Source organism: Sitophilus oryzae, unplaced genomic scaffold (assembly GCF_002938485.1).
Source record: "Sitophilus oryzae breed Bouriz unplaced genomic scaffold, Soryzae_2.0 scaffold_1620_pilon_pilon, whole genome shotgun sequence".
Lineage (NCBI taxonomy): Eukaryota > Metazoa > Arthropoda > Insecta > Coleoptera > Curculionidae > Sitophilus > Sitophilus oryzae.
This window is the reverse complement of record NW_022146304.1, coordinates 4,337,638-4,362,978: the sequence shown is the minus strand read 5'-3', so window position 1 is coordinate 4,362,978 and position 25,341 is coordinate 4,337,638. Positions and strand designations below refer to the sequence as shown.

Here is a 25,341-nt window from a genome sequence, read left to right as displayed (position 1 = left end):
TGACCATCAAAATCTTAAAAATAAAGAAGTTGTCTAAAAATGTACTACAATACGGATATAGTATAATCCTTTATCTTTAATTTCCTTCTTCATTTGTGTAAAAATACCTAGCCAATTTTACATAAAACGTTAAATGCCGAACGCTTATTTTGCTACTTTTTCGGACTAGTGAAATGGACCCTTAAGAAGAAAACCAAAAACCTCAATATATACCTTAATTTTGGTAAAAGTTAAGCGAATAAATTAAACGTCAGGATAATCTTAAAACTATATTTTATTAAATATCATATAACAACAAGCAGCTACAGTGAAATACACATATTGAGTATTTACTCAAACATTAACATTATGGAATGTTTATTTATTAAGTAACAACAGTTATGTAACCTATTAATAAATATTTAAATCACTGCAAACTATAAAAACACTAGAGACTTTAAAAAAAGAAAAGTATATTAAAATACTGACCCCACCTATTTAAAACTGTACTGATCCAAGTAAATAACAATGACCCTCAATCTCACGTACTTTTGAGTAAATTTTTATTAAAAAATATGATGAAAATAAAAAATCAAAATAGCTACATGTCATAGACTAGAAAACATCTTATCTTAATCTCATAAAAATAGTTTTGTAATAAAAGTGCAATATTAACATAATTTCTTATAACTATTTGAGGTGTTTTTTTATTAATCTTAACATCGATTTAAAATTCAGACATCGTCGAAAATACCCCTGGGCGGTATGCCCACCCTTCTGCCTTCCGACTGGTAACCGTCAGCGAACCTGGTATCCAAATTCTGAGAATTTCTACCGAAACCGGTACTGGCTCCAAACCTGGCGTCTAGATCGTCCTAAATAAAAAAAAAGTTCAACTAAACCATGACATTAAGGCCCGATTGTACAAACATAGCTTAAACTCATGTAAACTGTGAAAAACGCTGAACTCGGCAATTATATTTAGGTTATTTTTTTGTATTATTAGATTATAAGGTGAATATTTAGTGAATAAAAGATCAGTTTATGGCTCGAAAATGGCTGGCCCAATTTCAATCGTCAAATACATAATTTTTGAACCAAGTTAAAAGTCATTGCACAACCTAATAATGAACTTTGTTCAAGTCTGAACTCACCCTGAACCGAATATCAACAACCGGGCCTAAGTTTAATTATCACGATAGTAGGTGCCTTTAAAATTTAGGATTTAATAGTTGAAGTGGTAAGTAATTCAGTTATTTCAGTATGATTCATTTCAGATAGACACTATCATACAATACTTCCATTTGAGAAGCATTGATAGTTCGCAATTTTACAAGTTTTAAATGTCGAGAAATTAATCTAAATCATTCATAAAAATCACTTAGTTTTGATTATATGTGTACCCTGCTGGTCATCGAATTTATGTGGTCTGGATTTTAATGAGTGTGACAGAGAATAATATAAATGACCTGTTGACAGACAGAGAGACAAAATCAAAAGCGACATACAGTGTTGCCGGTTTTTTACGTTCGTAGGAAAATGTGTGTAGAACAATATAATTTATTATAAAAACTTTCATGTATACTACTGAAATGATGATAATATATCTAAACTAAATATAATCTATTACAGCTGTAGTAAGAGTAACCAATAGTGAAAAATAAAGTTCCAACCCTAGATGCATTTTTCATAAACGCCTACTTGTGCGATTTGAAATTATGATGCAAAATCCGGCAATACCACATAGAAGAAATGTTTCGACCCTATTTTTTATCTCTTTTTAATACATTTGATTTTCCATTAAGCTGTCTAGATCACTGTCTTACACGTTAAAATCCAGACTACACTGGACCGTCTGGATTTTAATGCGTGTGAAAGAGAATAATATAAATGACCGGTTGACAGACTTCTTCTTACAGTGCCATACTCTATATAGAGCGTCGGCTACCTCTCGCATGTAGTTGTGATGTGTGTCATCAGTGTTTCACAACCGCTCCGCAGATCGACACACTAACGCTGCGCTGGAGCTACGGCCGGCCACTCACAGTTGACAGACAGAGAGACCGAGAGAGTGTTGCCGGTTTTTTACGTTTGTAGGAAAATGTGTGTAGAAAAATATAAGCTATTTTAAAAATTTTCATGTATACTACTAAAATGATAACATATTATCTAAACTAAATATAATCTATTGCAGCTGTAGTAAAATGAGTAACTAATAGTCAAAAATAAGGTTCCAAACCTACATGCAATATTTTTCGTAAACGCCCACTTGTGCGGTTTGAAATTTTGATGCAAAATCCGGCAATACCGCATAGAAGAAATCTGTCGACCCAATTTTTATCTTTTACTTATAATAATAATAGCTCCCGTATATAGCGTTTAACGCCTTGGGAGTAGCAAGGTACAGCTTGCCATACCACAGATTAGGTATCCTATACAGATAAAAATCTTGTCCCTAATTCGTGGTACGAAAATTGTTTTTTATGACGATGTGCAAACGAGTCAAATTTCCTGTGCGCAAAAATAAACTCGCGTAAAATAACAATAAACAGCGTAATAGAGAGATATCGCTAAACCGAATAGCGTGAATGGACGTTAATAAGGCCAGGTGTTATTTCCTTTACGTGAGGTGGTATTAATTCTCTTCATTTACAGTTATCGGATCGGAAAGAATTCTGATCGCGTCTCGTCCGCTATTTAAACTTAACCTCACTTTGAAATTGTTTTCTTTACTAGGTATTTTAAAACTAAAGGGCTAAAGTGCTTATTTCCAGTGCTTTATTGTTCAACGTCTGCCAATGGGTTTAGGGCAACAAGCAACAAATTCTCTTAGAAGGGCTAAGTTGTCATCTGCTGTAAACCTAAGACTCTTTATAGGTTCTTTAGTATTGGAAGAGGTGGAATCCATATTTTGGGTCATATTTATTTAATTAAAACTAATCCCAGCTACTTAAATATCAAATTACCTAATAAAACTAAAGCAATAATTCAAAACAATTCAAACATAACCTAAAATAAAAGATCTCGCTGGCCGGCTCCGGTTGTCAAATACCCGCACATGTCCATTGAAGCAATTTTTAAACGTTATCAGAGGTTATTTAGAAAGAGCGCTTGGTGTAATTGATCCGCAAATTACGTCAGGCGGTAACGTTATTACCGGGTGTTGCGTTAAAAATTGACTCGCGCATTTCGTAACCATGATAAGGTACGCGTAAATACTGGATGACGCTATTCGGTTTTCCGATATCTCTCTAATAACTGTACCGGTCAGGCGCTGTGCACAATTTTAGAGGCCATAAGTGGGCGTGCTATGTGCGCAAACTAGTCACCTAACTAGTGCCCGATTCCGAAAATTGGAACCACGAAAAACAATAAAGAAAAAACAAAGATTATAATCTGTATAATCTGTGGCCATACTAAAGCCGTTCGGTATACAAGGAAGGTAATGTGGCTAGCACTACGCTTCAACCGCCTATTATTACTTCAGGATTGTGAATCCTAAGTACTCATTTAAGGCTGAATCGACCTACCTAGGCTGATGAGATGCCGGCTGTGGGATTCGAACCCACAACCTTTGAATTGGTAGACGAGAGCAGTACCTCTACGCTACCGGGCACCTGTACCTTATAGTTATTACCTTATATTGACCGAGTACCTCTTTTACTTATACTAATACTAATACATTTGATTTTCCATTAAGCTGTCTACATCACAGTCTTACACGTTAAAATCCAGACCGCACAGTTTCGATGACCAAACCGGTATACGGTCCTGGACACATCTCTGTAGTCTGTATTTTACGACCGAGATAAATATAAATGACCGGTTGACAGACCGGGGGCTAAAATACAAAGCAGCATAAAGTGTTGCCAGTTTTTACGTGTGTAGGCAGGGATATGTGTGGATAGATAAAAAAACTTCGCATTTCTAGACATGTAGGTAAAGGCCGATCCAAGACCCTTATCTTGCCGACTCGGTGTAAGTATATTATTATCTGGGTCTTAAATAAATTAGAAAAAAATAAACTATTTTAAAAACTTCCATGTATACTACTGAAATGAAAATAATATATCTTAGCCAAATATAATCTATTACAGCATTAGTAGTAAAATGAGTAACTAATTGTGAAAAATAAAGTTCCAACCGTAGATGCAACATTTTTCGTCTGCTTGTGCAGTTTGAAATTTTGATACAAGATCCGGCAATACTGCATATAAGAAATGTATAAACCCAAGTTTTATCTATTTTTAATACATTTGATTTTCCATTAAGCTGTCGACATCAATGCAGACCACGCAGTTTCGATGACCAGATTGGTATATCGCCACTAAATATGCTATCCAATGCAATATCCAATATACCAGATAGTACCACATATTAGGTATCCTATATGTATACAGATAAAAATCTTGTTCCTAATTCGTGGTACGAAAATTGTGTTTTTTATGACGATGAGCAAACGAGTAAAATTTCCTGTGCGCAAAAATAAACTCGCGGTTAAACAGCGTGATAACTTAAGTTTATAATCTGTATAATCTGTGATAGTACTTACCTCTACAGGAGGAAACCTTGTATCTATATCATCACCTGTATATGTAGTTCTATTATACGTTTCTAAATTATATGAATCTCTTATTCTACTACTTTCCAATTGTTCTGAAGGACGATCTGAAACCGCCAAAGAAATTAATATAAACAAATTTAAAATGTTCTTCTTTCATATGACATTAATTTTTCTTACCCGCCTCGTTAGTATTGTTCTGCCTAAATCTTCCAGTACTGGGCAATCTATCCTGAAGTTCTTTTCTCCTGTTAGATGACTCCTCAGCTCTTTGTCTTTTTCTTTTTTCTATAAATACCCATATTTTTAATTAAAAGACACTACTTTTTAAGAGCTGTTATCACAAATACCTCTTTTAATCAGTTCTCTGCCTTCCTCTACTAGATCTGTGGTCATTTCTTCGTCGCCAACAAATTGATGGAAACCCAACATAGATAAAAATCGAGATCCCAAACTGAAATACGTTGCCAAACAGAATATTAATATTGCCATGGGAAAATAAATATTAAAACCGTGTGATATTATTCCAATTACATCCATGTGACCCATAATCTAAAAATGAAATTGAAATGTATATTTTCAAATCGTGTACTAAAGCACAATTGATAATAATTCAAGAGGTATTTCAGTACATAAAAGGTTGACCAAATGTTAAAGAACAAAAATTTTGAGAGCAATTCTTTAAATAATTTCCAGAGAAATAGTCCTATTTTTTGTCAGATTAAGCTATATAGAAGCATAAAATCTAGTATACGCTTATAATCTAGTTGGAGAAAAAATTAAATGTTATGTTAGTATCACAAATTAAAAAAAGAAGAAAAATAATAGCCTACCTTTGTATAAGAAGTTTCTTGAATTTGACTATGTATAACGTGACTATCCATGTGTATCAGTCCCAAAAAGTTAAGACACAATGCAGGTGTGAGACGACTAAACATCATACCAGAAAATATCAAACTATGTTCGTTAGTCTGATGATGCGGTGCAAGATAATAGAGATTTAAGAGTTTTATTTTCAAAACTGTAGAATAAGCGCAGAACGAAAGGTAGAGTATTATAAAGGTTGAGATCACCTGGAAAAAAGTGAATTATTTACAGTGTAATTCTGAAATTAGTTTCTATCCCTTAGGCAGGCGGCCACTGATAGCGAAACTAAACTAAGGAAAGATAAAATTTGTAAAAATCAGCTTCCATACTTTTTAATGCGTCAGCGGCTACTTGAGCGAAACAAAACGAAAATAGATGAACGAAGATTCGAATCGTAGTTTAGTTTCGCTCGTTTTAGTACGTGACAGGTTCCAGCGAATTTTTCGCAGCGACTAGTTCTATGATAGCAGAGATACAATACGAAAACTTAGCTGGCTACTGAGCGAAAATCGTTCCCTGTGGAGTTCCCATTTAGTTACCGTTTGTTTTCATATTCTTAGCTTAGTTTAGTTACGCTCGCAGTGGCCGCCTGCCTTTAAGAATAAGAATAGAGAAGAGTAGGAGAGTTTTAAAAGAAAATATACAACTTTATAAAGTAAATTTTATTTCATGTGTCTAAAAATAAGGGGTCAAGTTGCAAAACCCACCTTATCCTAATGACATGTTAATAGTGGACCCTGAAATCTACATAAACATAGTCCCAAATTGCAGCAAAAGTCGGCTATAAAAAATTCACAACAAATTACGTTACTACAGCAAAATCCGTCTTATCCACTTATATTTGCTTTTTATTTCATTATTGTTGCAAATCCCGCATTTTTTCGTAGGCTTTTTACACAAGTATAATATTACTACTGACGTCTTATCCATTTCAGATGCTTACCTAATTTTAATAAAATAGCATATCTAATAAATCAAGTTAGGATGCAAATATCTTGCTGTAGCAAAACCCGCAATATGCATCATACTGCAACAAAACCCGCCTTATCCAAATTATTTTTGAGTTTCCTCCCTTTAAAAATTAAATATTAATTATTATTTCTAGAAAAACGAGATACAAAACAATGATTCCACTTAATGGACACGTTTTTTGTAAAATAACGCTTCAAACATTTGCTAAAACAATTTTTTTGCAACTTGACGCCTCACATACTGTCGCAAATGGTCATATCTTAATTATACGTTTCCTTATACCTATCTGTATGGAAAAGGCATATGACATTTTTGGAAAACAATAAAGTAATTAAGAATATATATATGGTTTATTCAGCGAAAGACGTAATAAGACGTATGTAGCCAATGACCCCTAAATAAAGTAGACCCGGCATTTCATTCATAAAAAGGAAAAGATCAGAATCAGACATTCGTTTCCTGTTCTATGCTAGTGGGAACAAGACGGGCTGATCGCAGTCATGAAGGATTCCCGAGAGAATGGCAACGCTGTTCAGAGATCATGAGAATGTGTGCCAGTGGCGTAGTTACTTTGATTGTAATAAAATAATATAATATTATATCCGCTTATATGGCTCTTCAAATTTTGAAAATGACTACTTCTATACTCCAATAACTTGAAAATAACTAATTGAAATATTATGATATGCACATTTCCATAGTAATGTCTGTAAATTGCTCCAGTAGTAATATAATCCATCAAGCATTCAATGAATACGAGCCGAAGACGACTTTTATAAGACATTTATGTGAATTAATGGTTATTATTTTGATTGAAGCAACGGTGGAAAATGAGAATATTTTAAAACTGTCGTGACTAATTACAATCTTATATTATGTATAAAAATATTACTATATAACAACAATAATAAAGATCTTTGTTAAACAAAAGAAAATTTCTAAAATATTTACTTATTTCTGGAACAGTTTCTTCGCGGATAAACGGGACCTTGTACTGAATAAATAATTAACTTTTCATTAGAAATTGACAAACAAAAAATAAGTAATGCTTTATAAAACATATCAAACAAAGACGCATTCATCTTTTAAACTATATAATTTTTTTTAGTCTTAATTAGACATTTAACTCCTCCCCACTCCTCGAGCTCATCGTCTATCTTCGGGGACTTTTGAAACATATCAGCCCAAGTCTAGAGAAATCATTTAAAACCATTTTCAAAACTGTGGGAATTTTTTCCACCGATGGACCTTTTTTTAACTAATTTAATAGGGATAATGTCATCTATCAAAATAATTTTTTAAATTATGAATTTATATTCTGTAAATATCAATGTAAATATAATTTTGATGTTATATTTACATTTATAATAAACCTGTAATTAAGTGGATTAACGCACAATATTATAATTTACTATTTATTACTCATCTCCTTATAATAGTGCCATGCATGCTCTACAGGAAAAATAGGCAACATCTCATGTGTGTAGTATATTAGTATTCATAGAACACAAAAGATTAGTTATGTGTTTCAAATACATAATTACATAATTGGAGATACCTGTTTCTATTTTGAGAATTCATTAATGTTTTTTTTTTAATTTAACGCAGCGGATATTACTACACGCACTAATACCAAATTTGTCGTCATATACTTCGTTAATATGCAGATAAAGCAGACAGAAGTCTTTCCGCTTTACTAAATGTAATATACAGGGTGATTCATAAGGAGATGTCAAGGGTGATTCATGAGAGGATGTCAGTACTTAAGATGCGTATTCACGACCCAAAAATACACATAAATGTTTATACAAATGCTAGCAGACCCGGCCACGCGTTGCTGTTGGTATATTGAATTTAAGTAAATACCTTTGTACCCGGTATATACCCAATCACGCTCACGTTTTTAATTTAAGGTACTCTAACAATTTTTATTAATAATAAGTTGATAAATTAAAATTATTGAATTACTAATATCGCTGTAAAAAAATAGGGGTTGATGGAAGAAAGGTGAAAATTTAGGGTTGTATGTATTTTTAATGCCACAACATAACAAAATAAAAATAACAAAATTTGTCCAAAAAATAAAAAAAAATTGGTGTAGGCTACCCTTATCACTTGGGGGTATAAAAATAGATAACAACTTATTCTCAAACCTACTGAATATACATATAAAATTTCATCAAAACCGGTTAAACCTTTTCGGAGGAGTATGGTAAAAAATGAAAAAAAAAGCAACCTCTATTAAAAAATAGAGGTTGATGGTAGAGGGGTGAAAATTTAGGATTGTATGTATATTTTAATGCCATACATGGATAAGTGTGGGCTACCCTTTTCACTTTGGGGTATAAAAAAATAGATAATAAGACTCTCAGACCTACTAAATATAGGTACATATAAAATTTAATCAAAATCGGTCAAGCCGTTTCGGAGAAGTATGGTAACAAAAAACTTAAAAAAAAATTTATAAGAAACAATATAATATTTATAAACCTAAAACTTTATAAAAAAAAACAACCCCAATTTAAAAATTACTCCGGATGTGGTCAAAAACCACATTATGTCCATCATTGGGGGATTCTTTAAAATTTACTTGAGGACTTTTTGAACAGAAAACTTATTAAAAAAGTGTTAAAGAGTTCTATATACCTCTGTATATCCACAATATGTCTAAAAATTTTCATCAGAAAATTCTTGTTTTTGTCCAGTTCAATTAATTCTTATATATTAGCTGAAAATATTTAGTTCCACTTAAATATTTTTACAGAATAATAATTTATAATAGTTAAATAAATACTACCTACATAAAAATGTCAATTTTACATAGTGCAAAATCAAGTGTAAGACTAAAAAAATTTACAAAGTCAAGTGTGAGACTAATACGTCCCCATTCCACAACCAAGAAGTAATTTATTACTTTTACTTTTATCAGATGAAAATCAAAATTCTTTACTATTCTGTTTGCATAATGTACTCACCTCAATCATAAAATAATCATAATTTGCCTTGGCTGCATTCACAAAAACTGCAAATATTGACAATGGAGGTGATACACTAAAGAATGTTACTTCTGACCATACTATAGCAACCGACATAATTCCTGTAATAATGGCCAATGCTTTCCAACAATACGGTGTTACAAAACATTTCCAATACCATTCTAAAAAAGATATAATAAGAAAATGATAACGAACAACAAACCAGATAATTTACCAACTACTGGAGTGCAAATATAGCCAAACAACTGGTTAGATTCTTTAGTGAATGTTCTTTTAAACCTCTTATCTCTCGATATTTGATTTTTGAGATTATCTTCACATTCAAAAATTTTATCCACTAATATGTTCCACTGAGTTTCTGTTCTCTGTAATACTTGCAGGGATTTAATAGTCTAAAAAATAATTATTTATAATGTAAAAATAATTAAAATTATGCTGTTTAATATTTACTTGTCTATGTAATCGAATAAGAGATTTCTCAGTTGGAGAATCATGCGGTGCATCTTCAGGTATCTGTCTTCTGTTCATCCTGTCTTTTAACTCAATTGGTACTTTCTGCATAATTGTTTCCAAAGGTTCATAAAGATAATGCCCTGGCCTGATAGCCATTGAAATTGCTTGCAAAGACTGAAAAATATTTAAAATTTATTCATACAAAATATATCTAACAATATAAATACCTCCAAAACATCATCAACTGTTTCTTCAGCTTCACATTTGTCTGAACTTAATTTTGCAGCTCTAAAATAATATTGAGTGAGCTTCAAACTTGCATTTGAATTATTCCAAAAATTTCTAGGAGCCTCGACTAAAGAATATCCTAGTAAAAGCACAAGAAGAAACAGACCCCATGTATTGCTAGCTGATGAAGCTATAGCTTTTAACTTATTCCTTAAAATAAAGAAAATTTATTATTGTGTATGAGAATAAAAAACTAGTTCTTACCAATCTAAATCGATGCCTGGTTTTAATGCTAAATAAATAAGCAAAATACCACAAATGAGCAAATATGACCCGTAATAAATTGCATTATCAACTAAAGCTGATTTAAGTTTCCCTTTTACAGTAAAATCACCAGCTTTTATGTATGACTGCATCATTGGCATTACTAACCTGTTAATAATAAAATTATTATTTAAATAAGAGTAATTATACCCAAACAAACCAAGTTAAAAACTGGGTACTCCAATACACAGTTCTCCATAAATTTATAAATACTCTTTCTGGTAAGTTTCCCCATGGCTCCTCAATAATTTCAATAGTTGAGTTATCAATAGTATTAATCTCCGTATGATTTTGTTGACTATATACAGTCTAATATAGAATAATTAAATTATTTTAAATTACTGCGGTTTTGGTCTTTACTTACCGAAATTATGTCCAGTGGGAGAGCAAAAATAATTAAAAAACTACAGAACCAAGCTAATAATACAGTTATTGTGACAAAAATTCGATGCCTAAACCAATTTCCATATCGATACAGCACAGTTGATGATATAATAAAGGAGAGTAAAATTTTTGAGATTAAAGGTGTATAACTCATGATTGTATTAAGTCGTAACTAAATTTAATTCCAGGGACAATATTATACACTCTACTCTGATGCGGTTTCTTGTGTGGACTGCTTCTTAATATTTTGAGCTTCCTGTTGCATTTTTTCCAATTTTTCTAGAGTAAAACTTTTTAACGGAATTAAACGGGGCTTACAGAGAACTAAATCAGGTACATCTTGCACTATAACCTGTCCGGTCTTACTTATAACAGGTTTTAATTGATCTAAGACCGAAGACATTCTATATTTAAATCAACACATTTGTCTTTACTTATATATTGTTTTATGGTCAATGGTTTAATTGTTAATATCATCAAATAATTATACAGAAATGTAATATTTTTGCTCTAATTGGATTTTAAAACGTCAAACCTGACAACCTGCTGACAACCAAATTTTAGACAAATATACAGATGAAGATAGGTACAAAAATTTTAGATACCCACAGAAGTATTTTCGACAGTAATATTTTGCCATAGATACAAAATCATGGATTGATAGGTGTTTATCTGTGGTGGAAAATTAATCAGTAAACCGGGTAATCCCATATTCAAAAAGACGGCACAATTACAACAATTCAAACTAATGGCAAATATTGACTCTTTGCTAATGGTTCTTATATTTTTCTCATATATGTGTATGTTTCTCATATACAGTGTATTCTGTATTTATACAACACTAAGATAATAACGAGGATAATAAGTAAAATATACAAATTTATAATCTTTAGAGAACGAATCGCAATAATATTTTAAATTACTGCAACAATTAAACATTAAACCTAATCTGCTAAAATTATAAATACTTAGATAATTTAACTTTGTTATTATAATATACAATTTTTTAGAGTAATAACGATTGCAAAATTTGTGCTGAAATAAAAATGTTATAATTTATAATTATTTATCGTTATTTTTATTAATATTTTTAAATATGTAGGTACTTTCATTGTTTTTGGTACCGTTTTGAAACTCGTAAAAAAAACAAATTTACTTATCAACAATAATGATATCAAGAAACTGTTGCTTAAAAATGAAAAAAAAACATATACATGGCCCGGTAAAAATGCGTCGGGCATCTGTAGCATCTATAGGATAATAGGATCTATAGGGTGGCTCAAAAAAGTGTGAGTGGATCGGGATAATTTTTTTAAATGGAACACCCTGTATATTATTGCATTTTTGGCTTCCTTTCAGATCACTTTACATAATCCTAAGATATCACGAAATATATTTCGATAATTTCAGAGATATTAATAAATAAATAAAAATACATATTTTTCAACCTTCTTTAAAAAAATTATATTAGATACTTACTTTAGATGGTCTATACTTACTTTGCTATAAATATCGTAATCTTAAATCATACAGGGTGTTCAAAATTCTACGCCAAACTTTCTGAAATATAAAATCATTTTTTTGTTTTTTTAAATAAAACATCCTGTATGTTATTTTTTTATTAGATGGACAGTTAAAAAATTACAATTTTTTGTATTTAAAGTATTTCATAATTTTTAATGGTTTTGCAGATACACGCAGTATTATTTCATATGGCACTTTCAACTAGTGATGTGTCGGTATTTGAGTAACGCGATTTTGGAGCGGTATTTTTTTGTAACGTCGTGTCGCGCTCCACAACGAATCAGGAAACTGTTACTGAAGAACGACAATCATAAATATAATGACGACAAAATTATAAATTGTTTACAATTTGCAAATAAATTATTTATAATCGCTCTTGAAGTTAGCTCGAACCGTAGTAATCGCATAGCGACATGTTTAGCTCCACCCGCAGCCGTCGTGATTTCGTCGGTCGCCAACAGTAGTATCTGGAACTGGTATGTCCGTAGCGCCGCGCGATCTCGATCGGGACGTGTTCGCTCCAGCCGTCGCGCTCCTAGAGTTTTAGTTCCCTGTCGCGAACAGAAGTAACTGCTGTAACTGATTATCCACGCTCTACCTCGGCGGCGACGTACTTCGTTCCAGCAATCGCTGGAGCGCTTCTAGGGTTCCGTTTTCGCCTGTCGCGATTTGGTCGGTTAATATTGGCGTTGGTGCTCCCGTCGCTACGTTACTTTCGAAATAGCGATTTTTGGTACGTACTAGGCATGGTATAAAATAGCGTTGTTAGAAAGATGAAACGTAAAAGCAAATAAAATAAAATGGAAATGTTATTTGCTTTTATACATTTATATTAGTTTTATTGTTTATATCTATTTTTAAGGTCTAATGATGGCTGGTAATGATACAAGGGCGTGAGACAAGGAGATACCATCTCTCCCAAGTTATTTCCACTGGCACTGGAAAATGTCTTCAAGAAATTAGAATGGGAAAATAGAGGTCTAAACATCGATGGGGTACACCTTAGCCATCTGAGGTTCGCAGACGATATTGTCTTGCTGAGCACCGACATTCAAGAACGAAACACCATGCTAAATGAGCTAAATGATCAATCCCAGAAAATTGGCCTTAAAATGAACTTGAAGAAGACCAAGATAATGAGCAACAATATCCATAACATTACCGTGGACAACGTTATTATTGAAAACGTAGACCATTATATATATTTAGGTCATAAAATCAAGCTGGGCAAGGAAAACCAAAATACGGAGATCAAACGCAGGATCCATTTGGCATGGGTAGCATTTGGAAATATGAGCGATATTTTCAAGGATAAAAAGGTGCCCATGAACCTAAAGAAAAAGGCTTACGACAGCTGCATTCTACCTGTGCTTACCTATGGCTTAGAGACTATGGCAATTACTCGAAAAACAGCAGAACAACTACGAGTAGCACAAAGAGCCATGGAAAGAATCATGTTGGGAGTCACCATTAGGGAAAAATACGGAATACCCACATACGTCAAAAAACAAAATTAATAGATGTCGTTAAAAGAGTGGCAAGTCTGAAGTGGCAATGGATAGGACATGTGGCAAGACAGGATCAAGACCGATGGCCCCAAAAAGTAATCCTATGGAGACCTAGGGGAACAACAAGAAGTGTGGGCCGACCAAAAAAGAGGTGGGTCGATGACGTCAGGGCAGTGGCGGGAAGACAATGGATAAGATTGGCTAGAGATCGCGAAGCATGGAAAAACCTAGAAGAGGCCTATATCCAACACTGGATGGAACCAGGCTGAGAAAGAAGAAGAAAGAAAGAAAGAATTATGGCTGGAATTGCCGAAACCGGTCACCAATAAAGAATTTTCTTGACAGTGGTTTGGACTTTGTTCTTGATTTTAACATTAAACATATTATGTTGCGATACACATAAATATGAGCCGTTAAAGACAATACGCCGTTCCTTGATATTTCTTTAAAAATTAAAATATAATGCTACTTCCCGCAATATAATGAACAAAATCAATATAGCGACAGGTAATCAATTCCGCAAGCAACTAACTATAGTATTATTTTATTTTTGTATTTCTCAGCATCGAAAATTTTAAAAAACATAGGGCCATTTTCTATAAAGTAAACACCGCTCTCCATGGGCGTTCTATTAAATTCAAATAAATTAAGTAGTGTATTTTAGTATATGATTGATTGAATAAACCTTTTTACAAAAATAAGAATAAATAAAGAAGAAAATATGATTGAAAAAAATCGGAAACTTGTAAAGCCACTCTCAATTGATTAAAAATAAAAATCCTAATTAAAAACCTAATTAGAGACACTTTGGAAGTCGGAACCTCGGTTACAAAATCGCGGTATTTTTCTGGAACGGTCGCTATTGTAACGCGACTCATGTGGAACCGGTATTCCCATCACTACTTTCAACGGTAAAATACAAGAGAAATATCATTGGGTGGCTTTGTGGAATAATAGCCATATGAAATAAAAACCGCGAATATCTAGGAAACCGTTAAAAATTTTGAAATACTCTAAATAAAAAAAATCATTTTTTAATTCACCATCTACTGAAAAAAATAATATACACATTAAAAAAAAAGATGAATAAATTATATATATGGTTATATATATATATATATATATAATATATATATATATATATATATATATATATATATATATATATATATATATATATATATATATATATATATATATATATATATATATATATATATATATATATATATCTATATATATATATATATATCTAAGACTATCGAAATATATTTAATAATATCTTAGGATTATGTAAAGTGATCCTGAAAGGAAGTCGATAATGTAATAATATACAGAATGTTACATTTAAAAAAATATATCATCCTAATCCACTCACACTTTTTTGAGCCACCCTATAGAAGTTAAAATATTTTCCTGAAATACATCCTAGTACATACTTTAGGTTGTGACCAAACCAAGAGAGTCATGGTCTTGCATTTGCTCGTCACAATATCAGCCCAAAAAGAATGAATACATGTCATCAAAATATACAAAAGTAAAAGTATTATCGTAGCAAGGAAGATGTTATAAAATAAAAAAAAATATAGATTTCCCAACTATACGATTGACGCTTTGATATGATATCGTAATCTTATCACCTTAGTCATCCCATCCATAAAAATAGATAAGATTCATTCTATTCTTACTCTCACTTGTTCATTTACATAGTGCCAAAACATGTCAACAGTAACGAAAAATTCGAATTCTAACAAACCAAAAACTCTATTGGGCTACGAGCTAACTCCAACCCAAAATGCTCTTGTAAATTTCTTGCTACCATCCATAGGAGCGTGTGTCCTGTATAAGTTTATTATAGCCGTGGACGTGGGTGTTATTTTTCGACATTACAAAGACAACGATCCTATATGGGCGTCTTTGACTATATTTATTATGTACCTTCCTGCATTGAGCAGCTACGTTATTATAATGTCGGACTGGGACTACTGGCCTGAACCGGATAAGGGACTCACAAGGAATAACGTGAAGTGGGCGTTCAGGCAAACATTGGAACATTTATTCTTCCCATTTTGGAATATGTGGAGGTACATTATTTTTTGTTATTTTATAGAATATGTCAATATGTAGAATTATACGGGGTCCTGCAATAGTGCGTCGGGCATCTGTAGCTTCTATAATCAAAAACTTAGGAATTTTGTATTATTAAGTACAAATCTAATGTATTGTTACGTTTTTTTTTTTCGTCGGTTCCGTGTGAAAAGAAAGTCACAATTTATTTAAACACAATTTATTTAACACTAATTAACAAACAATAACGATTAAAAAAACTTAAAGAACTATTTATAACTTATTTAGAATTTATCTAACTATTTATCTAACAGGAATTTGTTTTGAATTTGCGCGGCGATTGTAACTGTACGCGTCGACCGGTTGTTTTTCTCTGTCCTCCTCAGGCCTCAGGCGTCTGCTTATATATGAGAGCAACAGACAATCCAGATTTGTCTCGACAATTCTTATTCGTTCTAGAACGTCGGCGTCGCTGGGCGTATGAGTCATAGGCGCGAGTGGCCAGGCCTAAAGCTTGATTTTCATGCATCCGTTGTCCGACGATACGTTGATACGATATTAATTTTATTGGTTGAATTTAAAGACTTCGATTGGTTAGAAACGGTTAACCAATCGAAGCCTTTAAATACAACCAATGAAATTAATATTTTATCAACGTATCGTCGGACAACGGATGCATGAAAATCAATCTTAAGGCCGAGTTCACACGGGTCCGCAACAGTATGTACTAGGATGTATTTCATGAGGTGGCTCAAAAGTGTGAGTGGATCGTGATGATTTTTTTTAATGGAACACCCTGTATACTATTGCATTTTTTGACTTCCTTTCTTATCACTTTATATAATCGTAAGATATTATGAAATATGTTTTGATAGCTTCAGAGATATTAATAAATATTTAAAAAATATTTTTAATATCTCTGAAAGAGATTTTAGCTTTTTCTACAAAAAATTATTGAAAATACAAGAAATGTCCTGAAATCAAAATTATACTAGCTGTTTATTATAGTTGATCTGTATGTATGTATTTCCTATAGATATCGTAGTCTCAAACCATACAGGGTGTTCAAAACTATATACCAAACTTTCTAAAACAAATAGTTTTTCTTCATTTTTTTTAAAACGGAACACCCCGTATATTACTCTTTTCAGAGATTTTTAGGAGAATTTTAGAAGAATTAAAAAATATTTTGTATTTAGTATTTCTAAAATTTTAACGGCTTTGCGAATATTCGTAATATTATATTACATATAGGTTTTTCAACATTAATTTTTTAACAAAGCCACCTTTTTGTCTGGTATTTTAGCATTGAAAGAGCCATATGTATATATAAAAACGTGAATATTTGCGAAACCGATAAAAATTTCAAATGCTTTAAATACAAAAAAATGTTCATTTTTTAATTCTCCATCCAAGCTCTTTAAATTCTATAATAGTGTGTTCCATTAAAAAAAAACAAAGAAAATTTATTTTATATTTTAGAAAGTTTGGCATAGAAATTTGAACATCCTGTATGGTTTAAGACTACGATAATCCAATAGCAAATATCTGGTATAGTTTCGATTTCAGGACATTTCTTGTATTTTAAATTTTTTTTTTTATAAAAGACTGATTTTTTTTACGTATTTATTAATATCTCTGAAATTATCGAAGCTTAATTAATAATATTTTAGGATTACGTAAAGCAATCAGAAAGGAATCTAAAAATGCAATAATATACAGGGTGTTCCATTTAAAATATAGGTATAGAAAAATAAGTTATTAGTAGAATATGCATTATTAAATTAAAAACTTTTAATAGCAATAATGCACGTTTTTTGTAGATTTGCTGAAAGAATTTTTTGGTCCATAGAAGCCATAAGAAGCAAAGATGAACAAAGTATCTCCAAATTCACATCATTAGCCAGCGCTCCCAGAATTATTGAGCTGTACGTTTTCCTCCAATCATATTTCCATTCTTTACCACAAGTGCTTCTACAATTATATATCCTTATGCGACATAATGCCAACATTGCCAGAGAGTCAAGTAATGTACCTATATAGGTTTGTTTTTATTAAACTACATATTATTTTTTTTAGACTTTAAAAAAAATCTATGTATGTGTTAAATCATTAATGTAAACTTGAATGTTGCAGAAGAAGTCCAGTTCTTTTCAATCGTATTAAATCTTGCTAAGGTGGCAGTCACTACTACCTATTATCAGAGATTTAAAGCTCAGAAGTTAACTGGAGCCCAGTATCCATGGTTAAAAATGAATAAAATAATGAGATCAAAGATTACCACGGAACAACAAGATGTGCTGTTGAGGGACTCGTATAGATCCAGGTGTGTAACTAAATATTATTTAGTAAAGAATTGATTAAACCAATAGAATAACTTTAATTTTTAAATACTTCATAATCAACTAAAGTCTGTCCAACGACAAGATCCTTGACAATGATAGATGTGTCTGTCATTTTAATTTCAAAGTAATTTATTTTATTTTACAAGAAATAAGTTGGTACAACTAGAACGCATAGCAGGAAATTAATATATTTAAAATTTGACTGACAAGTGATTACTTCAAAATATTGTGAAAAAAACTGTATAAAACTGAAAAAATGTAATCGAGTTATTTTATTTAACAAAAAACGGTGTGTGTTAATGCAAAACAAACAAGAACAAGACACCACATACCAAAAAAATATTACAAAGAACTATTTCTTACTTTCAAGCTTCATGAAACTTCCCGCATTTATGATTATATAATCAATATAACTTATGTACAAATATAAATTTGTAATATTCCACAGGAATAATAAAACAAACTATTTTATTAATAATAACACTTACCAAATTTTATACCTTAAAGGTTGATTAATTAACTTTAATCTTAATTTTTTTAAATCAGTGTCTTTTGACATTATTTTTCTGCACTACTAAAATCCATTATTTACCTATCGTGTGATGTCGATATTTTACAGCTATTCCAGTTTTTAGTATGTGTTTAGTATGGTCCTTCTACCATATACGAGATGCACTTATCTACGACGAAATGGTATACGAACTTTATTGATGGTAACTTTATTGGTGTATAAGACTTTCTGCCTGGGCAGCGAGTATTAACCATAAACTGTGCTCTGGATCTACAGTCAATTTTCACTCGATTTTTCCTCCACTTGACTTCAAAAGACACAAAACACACGCATCATCTTCCAAAACGCAGAGTATTTGACAAAAGTTGACACAAAATTATAACCTATAATTTGGCAAGACTTTGACAAGCGTCAAAAATCTAAAGACCAGTTGTCGTTGTCGTTCATCGTTCCGTCAAACCAATAAAATTGAAATACGATCTGTCATTTTTGAAATAAACCAATAAAACTGGTTAAAAACAACAAGAGACGACGCATGACGGATTTATATTTAAACCCATCCATAGTTAACTTAAAAATTATTAGAAACTTTTTTTAGTGAAATAAATAGATTGGTATGGGACGTCATGACGTCATCTGCTTTTTTTCTGTCATCGTCTGTCGAAATCTTACCTGAGAAAAAAAAACAGAGTATAACACAATAAAAAGAGACAATCAAAAACCAGTGTGATGGTTTCAATCATGCTTCATGTTCAGATCATTACCACTTTCAGTAGTCAGCTGTCAGAGGCTAAAGTTGCCTACAGCAAACTGCTCTAGAGGAAAAGGTAGAAGCAGTTTTTTACTGATAATAATATCATCCATACATTGTATATATCTGGTATACCAGGTGCCTGTCAAAAATGGCTCACCCCCTATAACTTTTTTATTTTTTCAGATAAAAAACAAGCTTCCTCGTGGGTACCATGCTGCAATCTTCGTGATCCATCTGTTCTCCTTCCTTCTTGCCAGATGTCTTGCCCATTGCCATTTGAGGGATTTGATTCTGTGGATGATATCTATTACCTGTCTTTTTGTCGTATCCATTCTATTTTTTACGGTTTTTCTTGCTTATTCCCAGCATATTTCGTTCCATTGAGCGTTGTGCGACTTGCAGTAAATACAGGGTATTCTGAATTTGGGTAAATACTATGTACCCAAATTTAGTATACCCTGTATTTACGCATTGGGTACATACCGGGTGCAAAACGTTTACCCAACTTTTAATATCAATCACTGGTTGGCCAACAGTTTGGGAAGCATTCAGTAGAAAACCAATGCAGGACACACTGTAGCACAATATCACATGTATTTTTTTTCACGGTTAAATAGCTACAAGCTAAAGCAACTACAAGTCATCAGGGTATGTAGAATGTAGAATGAGTAAGAGGGGGGTTAATCACTTAAAGATCTATTGTGCCCCCCTTTCTTGAGTCATCACACAGTCTATAACCCATCATACCCCTGTTGTAGAGGCGACAGGGTATTTCCCATCCTCCTCTGACAACAGTTCTTCCTCCGAGGGTCACACCCTTCCACGGTTGGAGTTTGGCCCTCCGTGCCGCCCTTCACAGTCGACGAACTTGCCTCCGGCTGAGGAACCCGTGAGGTGGAGGCTGGAGGATCTGTCTACATTTTCTCCACCTCTTTAACTTGGTCTCTCCTTAGACGTGGTACCGGTGTTGTCCCGTATCTATAATAGAGGATATGTCCCTCTTTCTCTATTGCTTCCTTAGATTTGAGGTCAATTCCTATTGTGAGGACCTGACCATGACCCTGCTCCCTCGAGTTGATGACTCGCCAATTCGATATTACATTATTACATTGAAGTTCTGACCCTGGATAAGGCTCAGCAGATAGGTAGTGTCTTTCCCCTTGCTCCTCGGCAGAAAGACCGTGATGGCCGTGGTGACCGTCAGACGTTCATCAGAATATACATACAATGGAAGTTTGATATACTTTACAGATTACTTTATTTTATTTCAAATGAAACAATGTCTGCTACAATTACACTTTAATATAAACAAATAATTAATATTGATATGTTGTCTGTTTTCTTTGTAGATCAGTTGTTGAAACTAAAAGAAGCAGTAACATCTCTCGGTTATACAGGGTAGAACCCGCTACGATAGCCGCCCGTAGACGAAGTAGCGATATTTATTTGGAACCTATCGATGTTGGTGTAGATGAAGTCGACAATAGAAGAAATGTTACTGAGTCTACTGTAGTCAGTGAAACAGAAGTTGATTATTCAGGTTGGTCTTACTTTCTAAATGGAGGCTGTAGATAACTATAAATCTCTTTATTTGAAAGTGATAGACATTAGTGAATATGGTGAATTACAAATTAAAATATGTTTTTGAACTGATATTACCCTTAATGTTGAAATATTATATGATAATACGTTTTGGCTTATATCTAATTATATGTCATGGTTGCTAAACCATAATAAATAAAAGTCATATATCAAAATTACTGTAGCATTAACCTCCTTAAGGTGGCTGATAAGGGACTTGTTTCCATGCAAGGACTATATTTCTTGAGGAATATCCAAGGACTTATTTTTGATGTCATCACGCATTTAAACCTCCATATCAAGCAAATTCTAGATTATATTAGATAGATAGATTGTAGATGATACATTAGTTCATCTAAGGTTGCAAAGACTATAAATTGACAGCATAATTCTTCACTTCTACCTATACTGGGTGCGTCTCAAAAGTGGCTCACTCCTATAACTTTTTTATTTTTTTAGATAAAAAAAACGAGATTTGGTATGTTAGTATATGACATAAATTAGGATTAATTGATGTATTCAATTGTTTTTGGTCGCTTCCTGTTTCACCGGAAATGACTACATCTTGACACCCTCGGTATTTTTTTACTTTATTCGATTGAAAATGACACTCTGAATAGAATGACATATAATATATCAACTTTTGACTTTTTCGCATATGGTTTGTGTGAGATTATAATATGTGATTCATAATGACAATTTGACTCGAAATACCAAGAGTGTGGTACCAAATTATTCGTAAAAATGTTTTTTCCAAATATGCTTATGAACCAGCTTTGTTCCATTTGAAAAAAATGAGATGATTAAAAATACGATTTGGGCATCTTTTAACCGGCCAGGACAAGACACGAAAAACATTAGACGATCAAAACTATTATTCCAAGGCTCCTTGATTAAAAATTAGTGTTTATTAAAAAAAATTAACACAGCCAAGCGTTTGTTAAGCGAAAATATCAAAAGTTGACATATGATATATCACTCGATATATCATTTATTCAGAGTGTCATTGTCTATCGAATAAAGTAAAAATATACCGAGGGTGCCATTTAAAAATTAAAAGTTGTAATACGCCAATCAATCCTAATCCTTTTATCTGAATAAATAAAAAAGTTATAGGGGTGAGCCACTCTTTGACACGCACTCGTTATAAAGATATAACTACATCTTTTATAGTTATTCTTAGAAAATTCATTTTTTTAAAATACTAAATTTTTATAAGTAAAATAAATATCCAAAAATTAATGTTTTAGATGTAACTTTTGGACATTAATATTCGACACTGTTTTTATTATATGACATAACATTGATGAAGGCTATAATGTTAGCCGAAAGGTTTGTTTTTTAAACCCAAATAAAGATATTTAAACTAAATGAAGTCCTAATCAGCGTTTTTCCGAACCTAAATCCAAGAAAATCAAACTTAGAATCTTTTATAGTTATAGATATAAACAAATTTTGGGTATCTACCAAATTTGTCTTAAACATATTTTTGGAATGACCTGTATATGATCATTTAGCACGTCACAATGAATTTAATTATAAACAGGTCTTTGTTTATATAATATAAAGATAATTAAATGATACATCCTAGTCTATTTTAAATAAATTTTGATTAGCAACAAAACCATCAACAAATAAAGCATGCATAATTAAGTGCTTCGATCAAATCCCCCGATCAAAGTCTAAAATATTTTTCTTTTATTTTAGGTTTTTCAGAAAGCAGAATCGTATCCGTTTCGAGCAGATCCGAACCAGATTTCAACATATCTCGAATAATATATGTGAAAGGCCTTCAAGAAGACGACCTGGCCGGCAAAATCGTAGCCTTTTCTTGGTGGTTCACCTTTCTTTTGGGAAGGATACTGGCCATATCCGTTTTCGCCTATTTCTACATGAAGGCTTGCGTGTGGTCAGTAATCTGCCACGTCATTGTCATCATCGCCATCCTGGTTTACGATGTCAAAACTGACAATATCAAGAGAGATAAAGCTCTGTTCTTTATCTTTCTTGGTTTCGTTTATATTTTTTGTATTATCGAATTCAAAATTAGATTTAAGAAGGCTTACTTCATATATTACGGATTTTTTGTTTTGGTTTTTATGGAGAATTTTGTTATGTGCTTGATATGGTACTACACTGAGTTGGAATCGTTAGAAAATGATTATTGGTTTAGGTACGTGTTTTATATAACTATAGCATGTGGGATGTTGAGTTTTTCGGCTATGGTGTTCTATCTAACCCTTACCAAACCAAAATCGGTTTCTATACCAGTTCAGGTAGTTAATATAAATTAAAAATCATTGTAACAAAACTAAGTGTATTAATGTATTTTTTCTATGTTTATACAGATATTTAAATTATTATGTAAAATTCTAAAATATATAAAGGTGAGTAAAAAGATTGTTTCTTTCATAAATATAAGTATTGTAAGTAGTCCTGCCTCCTTGGTTATCCTTATTTTATGCCCTATTTGTTGCCAGGTCTAAGTTGAAAACAAATACCACAAGACTGGAATAGCGCCAACATAATCCCAATTCATAAGAAAGGCAGCAAAAAGACATTAGAAGCTATAGACAAATAAGCCTAGTACCAGTAACATACAAAATATTCACAAAAATAATAAACAACAGAATACAAAACACGCCAGACGCTGCAAAACCACAAGAACAAGCAGGCTTTAGAAGCGGCTTCAGCACGATTGATCAAATACATACACTAAGAGAAACTATAGGCCAAACAAAAGAATACACACTTCCACTACGCATAGCCTTAATAGATTTTGAGAAGGTTTTCCACTCGATATATCCTCAGGCAGGTCTTTAACCAGTGTGTCTTGCCTGTCTTCACGTATGGAGGTAAAACGCTTACTTTGACAAAAAAGAATATACACAAACTACAGGTCCTGCAACGGAAAATAGAAAGGTCCATGTTGGGAGTTACACTTAGAGATAAATAACCCAATCATGCCATACGAAATCGAACAGGAGTAAGAGATGCGGTGATATCTGTCTTATATCTTAAATGGAATTGGGCAGAACACGTGGCTAGGATAACAAATGGACGGTGGACAAAGAGGCTTGTGGAATGGAGACCAAGACACGAGGCCTATGGAAGCAGAGGACGACCTCCTAGTCGATGGACAGATGATATTAAGAGAGTGGCTGGAAACTGGATTCAAGTGGCACAAAATAGAAAGAAATGGCTAGAGTTAAGGGAGGCTTTTGTTCAGCAGTGGACGGAATAAGCTAAATGATGATGATGCTGATGATATCCTCAAGCAATAATAGAAGCTCTAGCGAAACAAGGTATTTACAGGCCTTATATAGAAACTTTCGCCAATATATACAAGGAAGCCAAAGCATGACTAATAATATATAAAACAACCCCAGAGTTCCAAACTGGCAAAGGAATACGACAAGAAGACGCGATATCTCCAAAACTGTTTACAGCAACACTAGAAGAAATCTTCCGTCAACTGAAATGGACCAACAAAGGATTAAAAATAAATGGAGAATATCTGGAGAACATCTACGATTGGCTAATGACATAGTCCTAATTGCCAATAGTCCTGAAGAACTACAAGCACAAATTAACGAACTAAATACACCCAGCAATAAAGTAGGTTTCAAAATGAATTTAGCACAAACTAAAATAATGAACAACAAACTGACAGACAAAAAAGACATTCTAGGAAATAACACGACACTGGAAATAGTAGAAGAATATATATCAATTTCATATTCATCAATTTGGGGCAACTAATACACAGATCGGGATCTCTACTACCAGAAATTAACAGAAGAATTAAGTTAGCATGGAGTACTTATGGAAGAAACTCAATCATATTCAAATCTAGAATGCCATTTTATCTAAAGAAGAGAACATACGACCAGTCATGACCTATGCATGCGAAACCTGGACACTTAAAACGGACATTATAAGGAAACAGCAGGTCGCACAACGCCTAATGGAACGAAATATGCTGGGAATAACCAAGAGAGACCGTAAAAGAATAGAGTGGATATGACAAAAGACCCAGGAACCAAGTAACAGATGTCATCCACAGAATAAAATCCCTCAAGTGGCAACGGGCAGGACACCTGGCAAGGACAGACAACAGATGGACAACAAGAATTACAGCATGGTACCCAGAAAGAATCAAGAGACCTAGAGGAAGACCAAATTTGAGATGGGACCATGATGCCCAAGTAGCATTTTCACGACTTGCGACCACATGTTTACTAAACACAACGTTGGATTAGTTACAAAAAATAGTTAGCTCCTTAC

General features: G+C 32.7%; 2 protein-coding genes across 2 annotated transcripts; one reads left to right on the top strand and one right to left on the bottom strand.

Moving 5' to 3' along the window:
* Positions 1-256: 256 nt before the first annotated feature.
* Positions 257-11,341, bottom strand: LOC115880232 (LMBR1 domain-containing protein 2 homolog). The gene is made up of 12 exons (XM_030897390.1): positions 10,745-11,341; positions 10,541-10,689; positions 10,321-10,488; positions 10,056-10,266; positions 9,826-10,002; positions 9,590-9,767; positions 9,355-9,536; positions 5,374-5,613; positions 4,891-5,092; positions 4,721-4,828; positions 4,532-4,647; positions 257-854 (listed from the first exon to the last, which is right to left on the bottom strand). The coding sequence occupies exons 1-12, from the start codon at positions 10,916-10,918 to the stop codon at positions 714-716; spliced, it is 2,046 nt and encodes a 681-aa protein (XP_030753250.1). The 5' UTR covers positions 10,919-11,341; the 3' UTR covers positions 257-713.
* A 4,136-nt stretch (positions 11,342-15,477) lies between these two features.
* LOC115880252 lies at positions 15,478-23,452 on the top strand. Its single transcript, XM_030897431.1, has 5 exons — positions 15,478-15,880; positions 17,687-17,889; positions 18,000-18,189; positions 20,823-21,013; positions 22,762-23,452. The coding sequence occupies exons 1-5, from the start codon at positions 15,516-15,518 to the stop codon at positions 23,346-23,348; spliced, it is 1,536 nt and encodes a 511-aa protein (XP_030753291.1). The 5' UTR covers positions 15,478-15,515; the 3' UTR covers positions 23,349-23,452.
* The last annotated feature ends 1,889 nt before the right edge of the window (positions 23,453-25,341 follow it).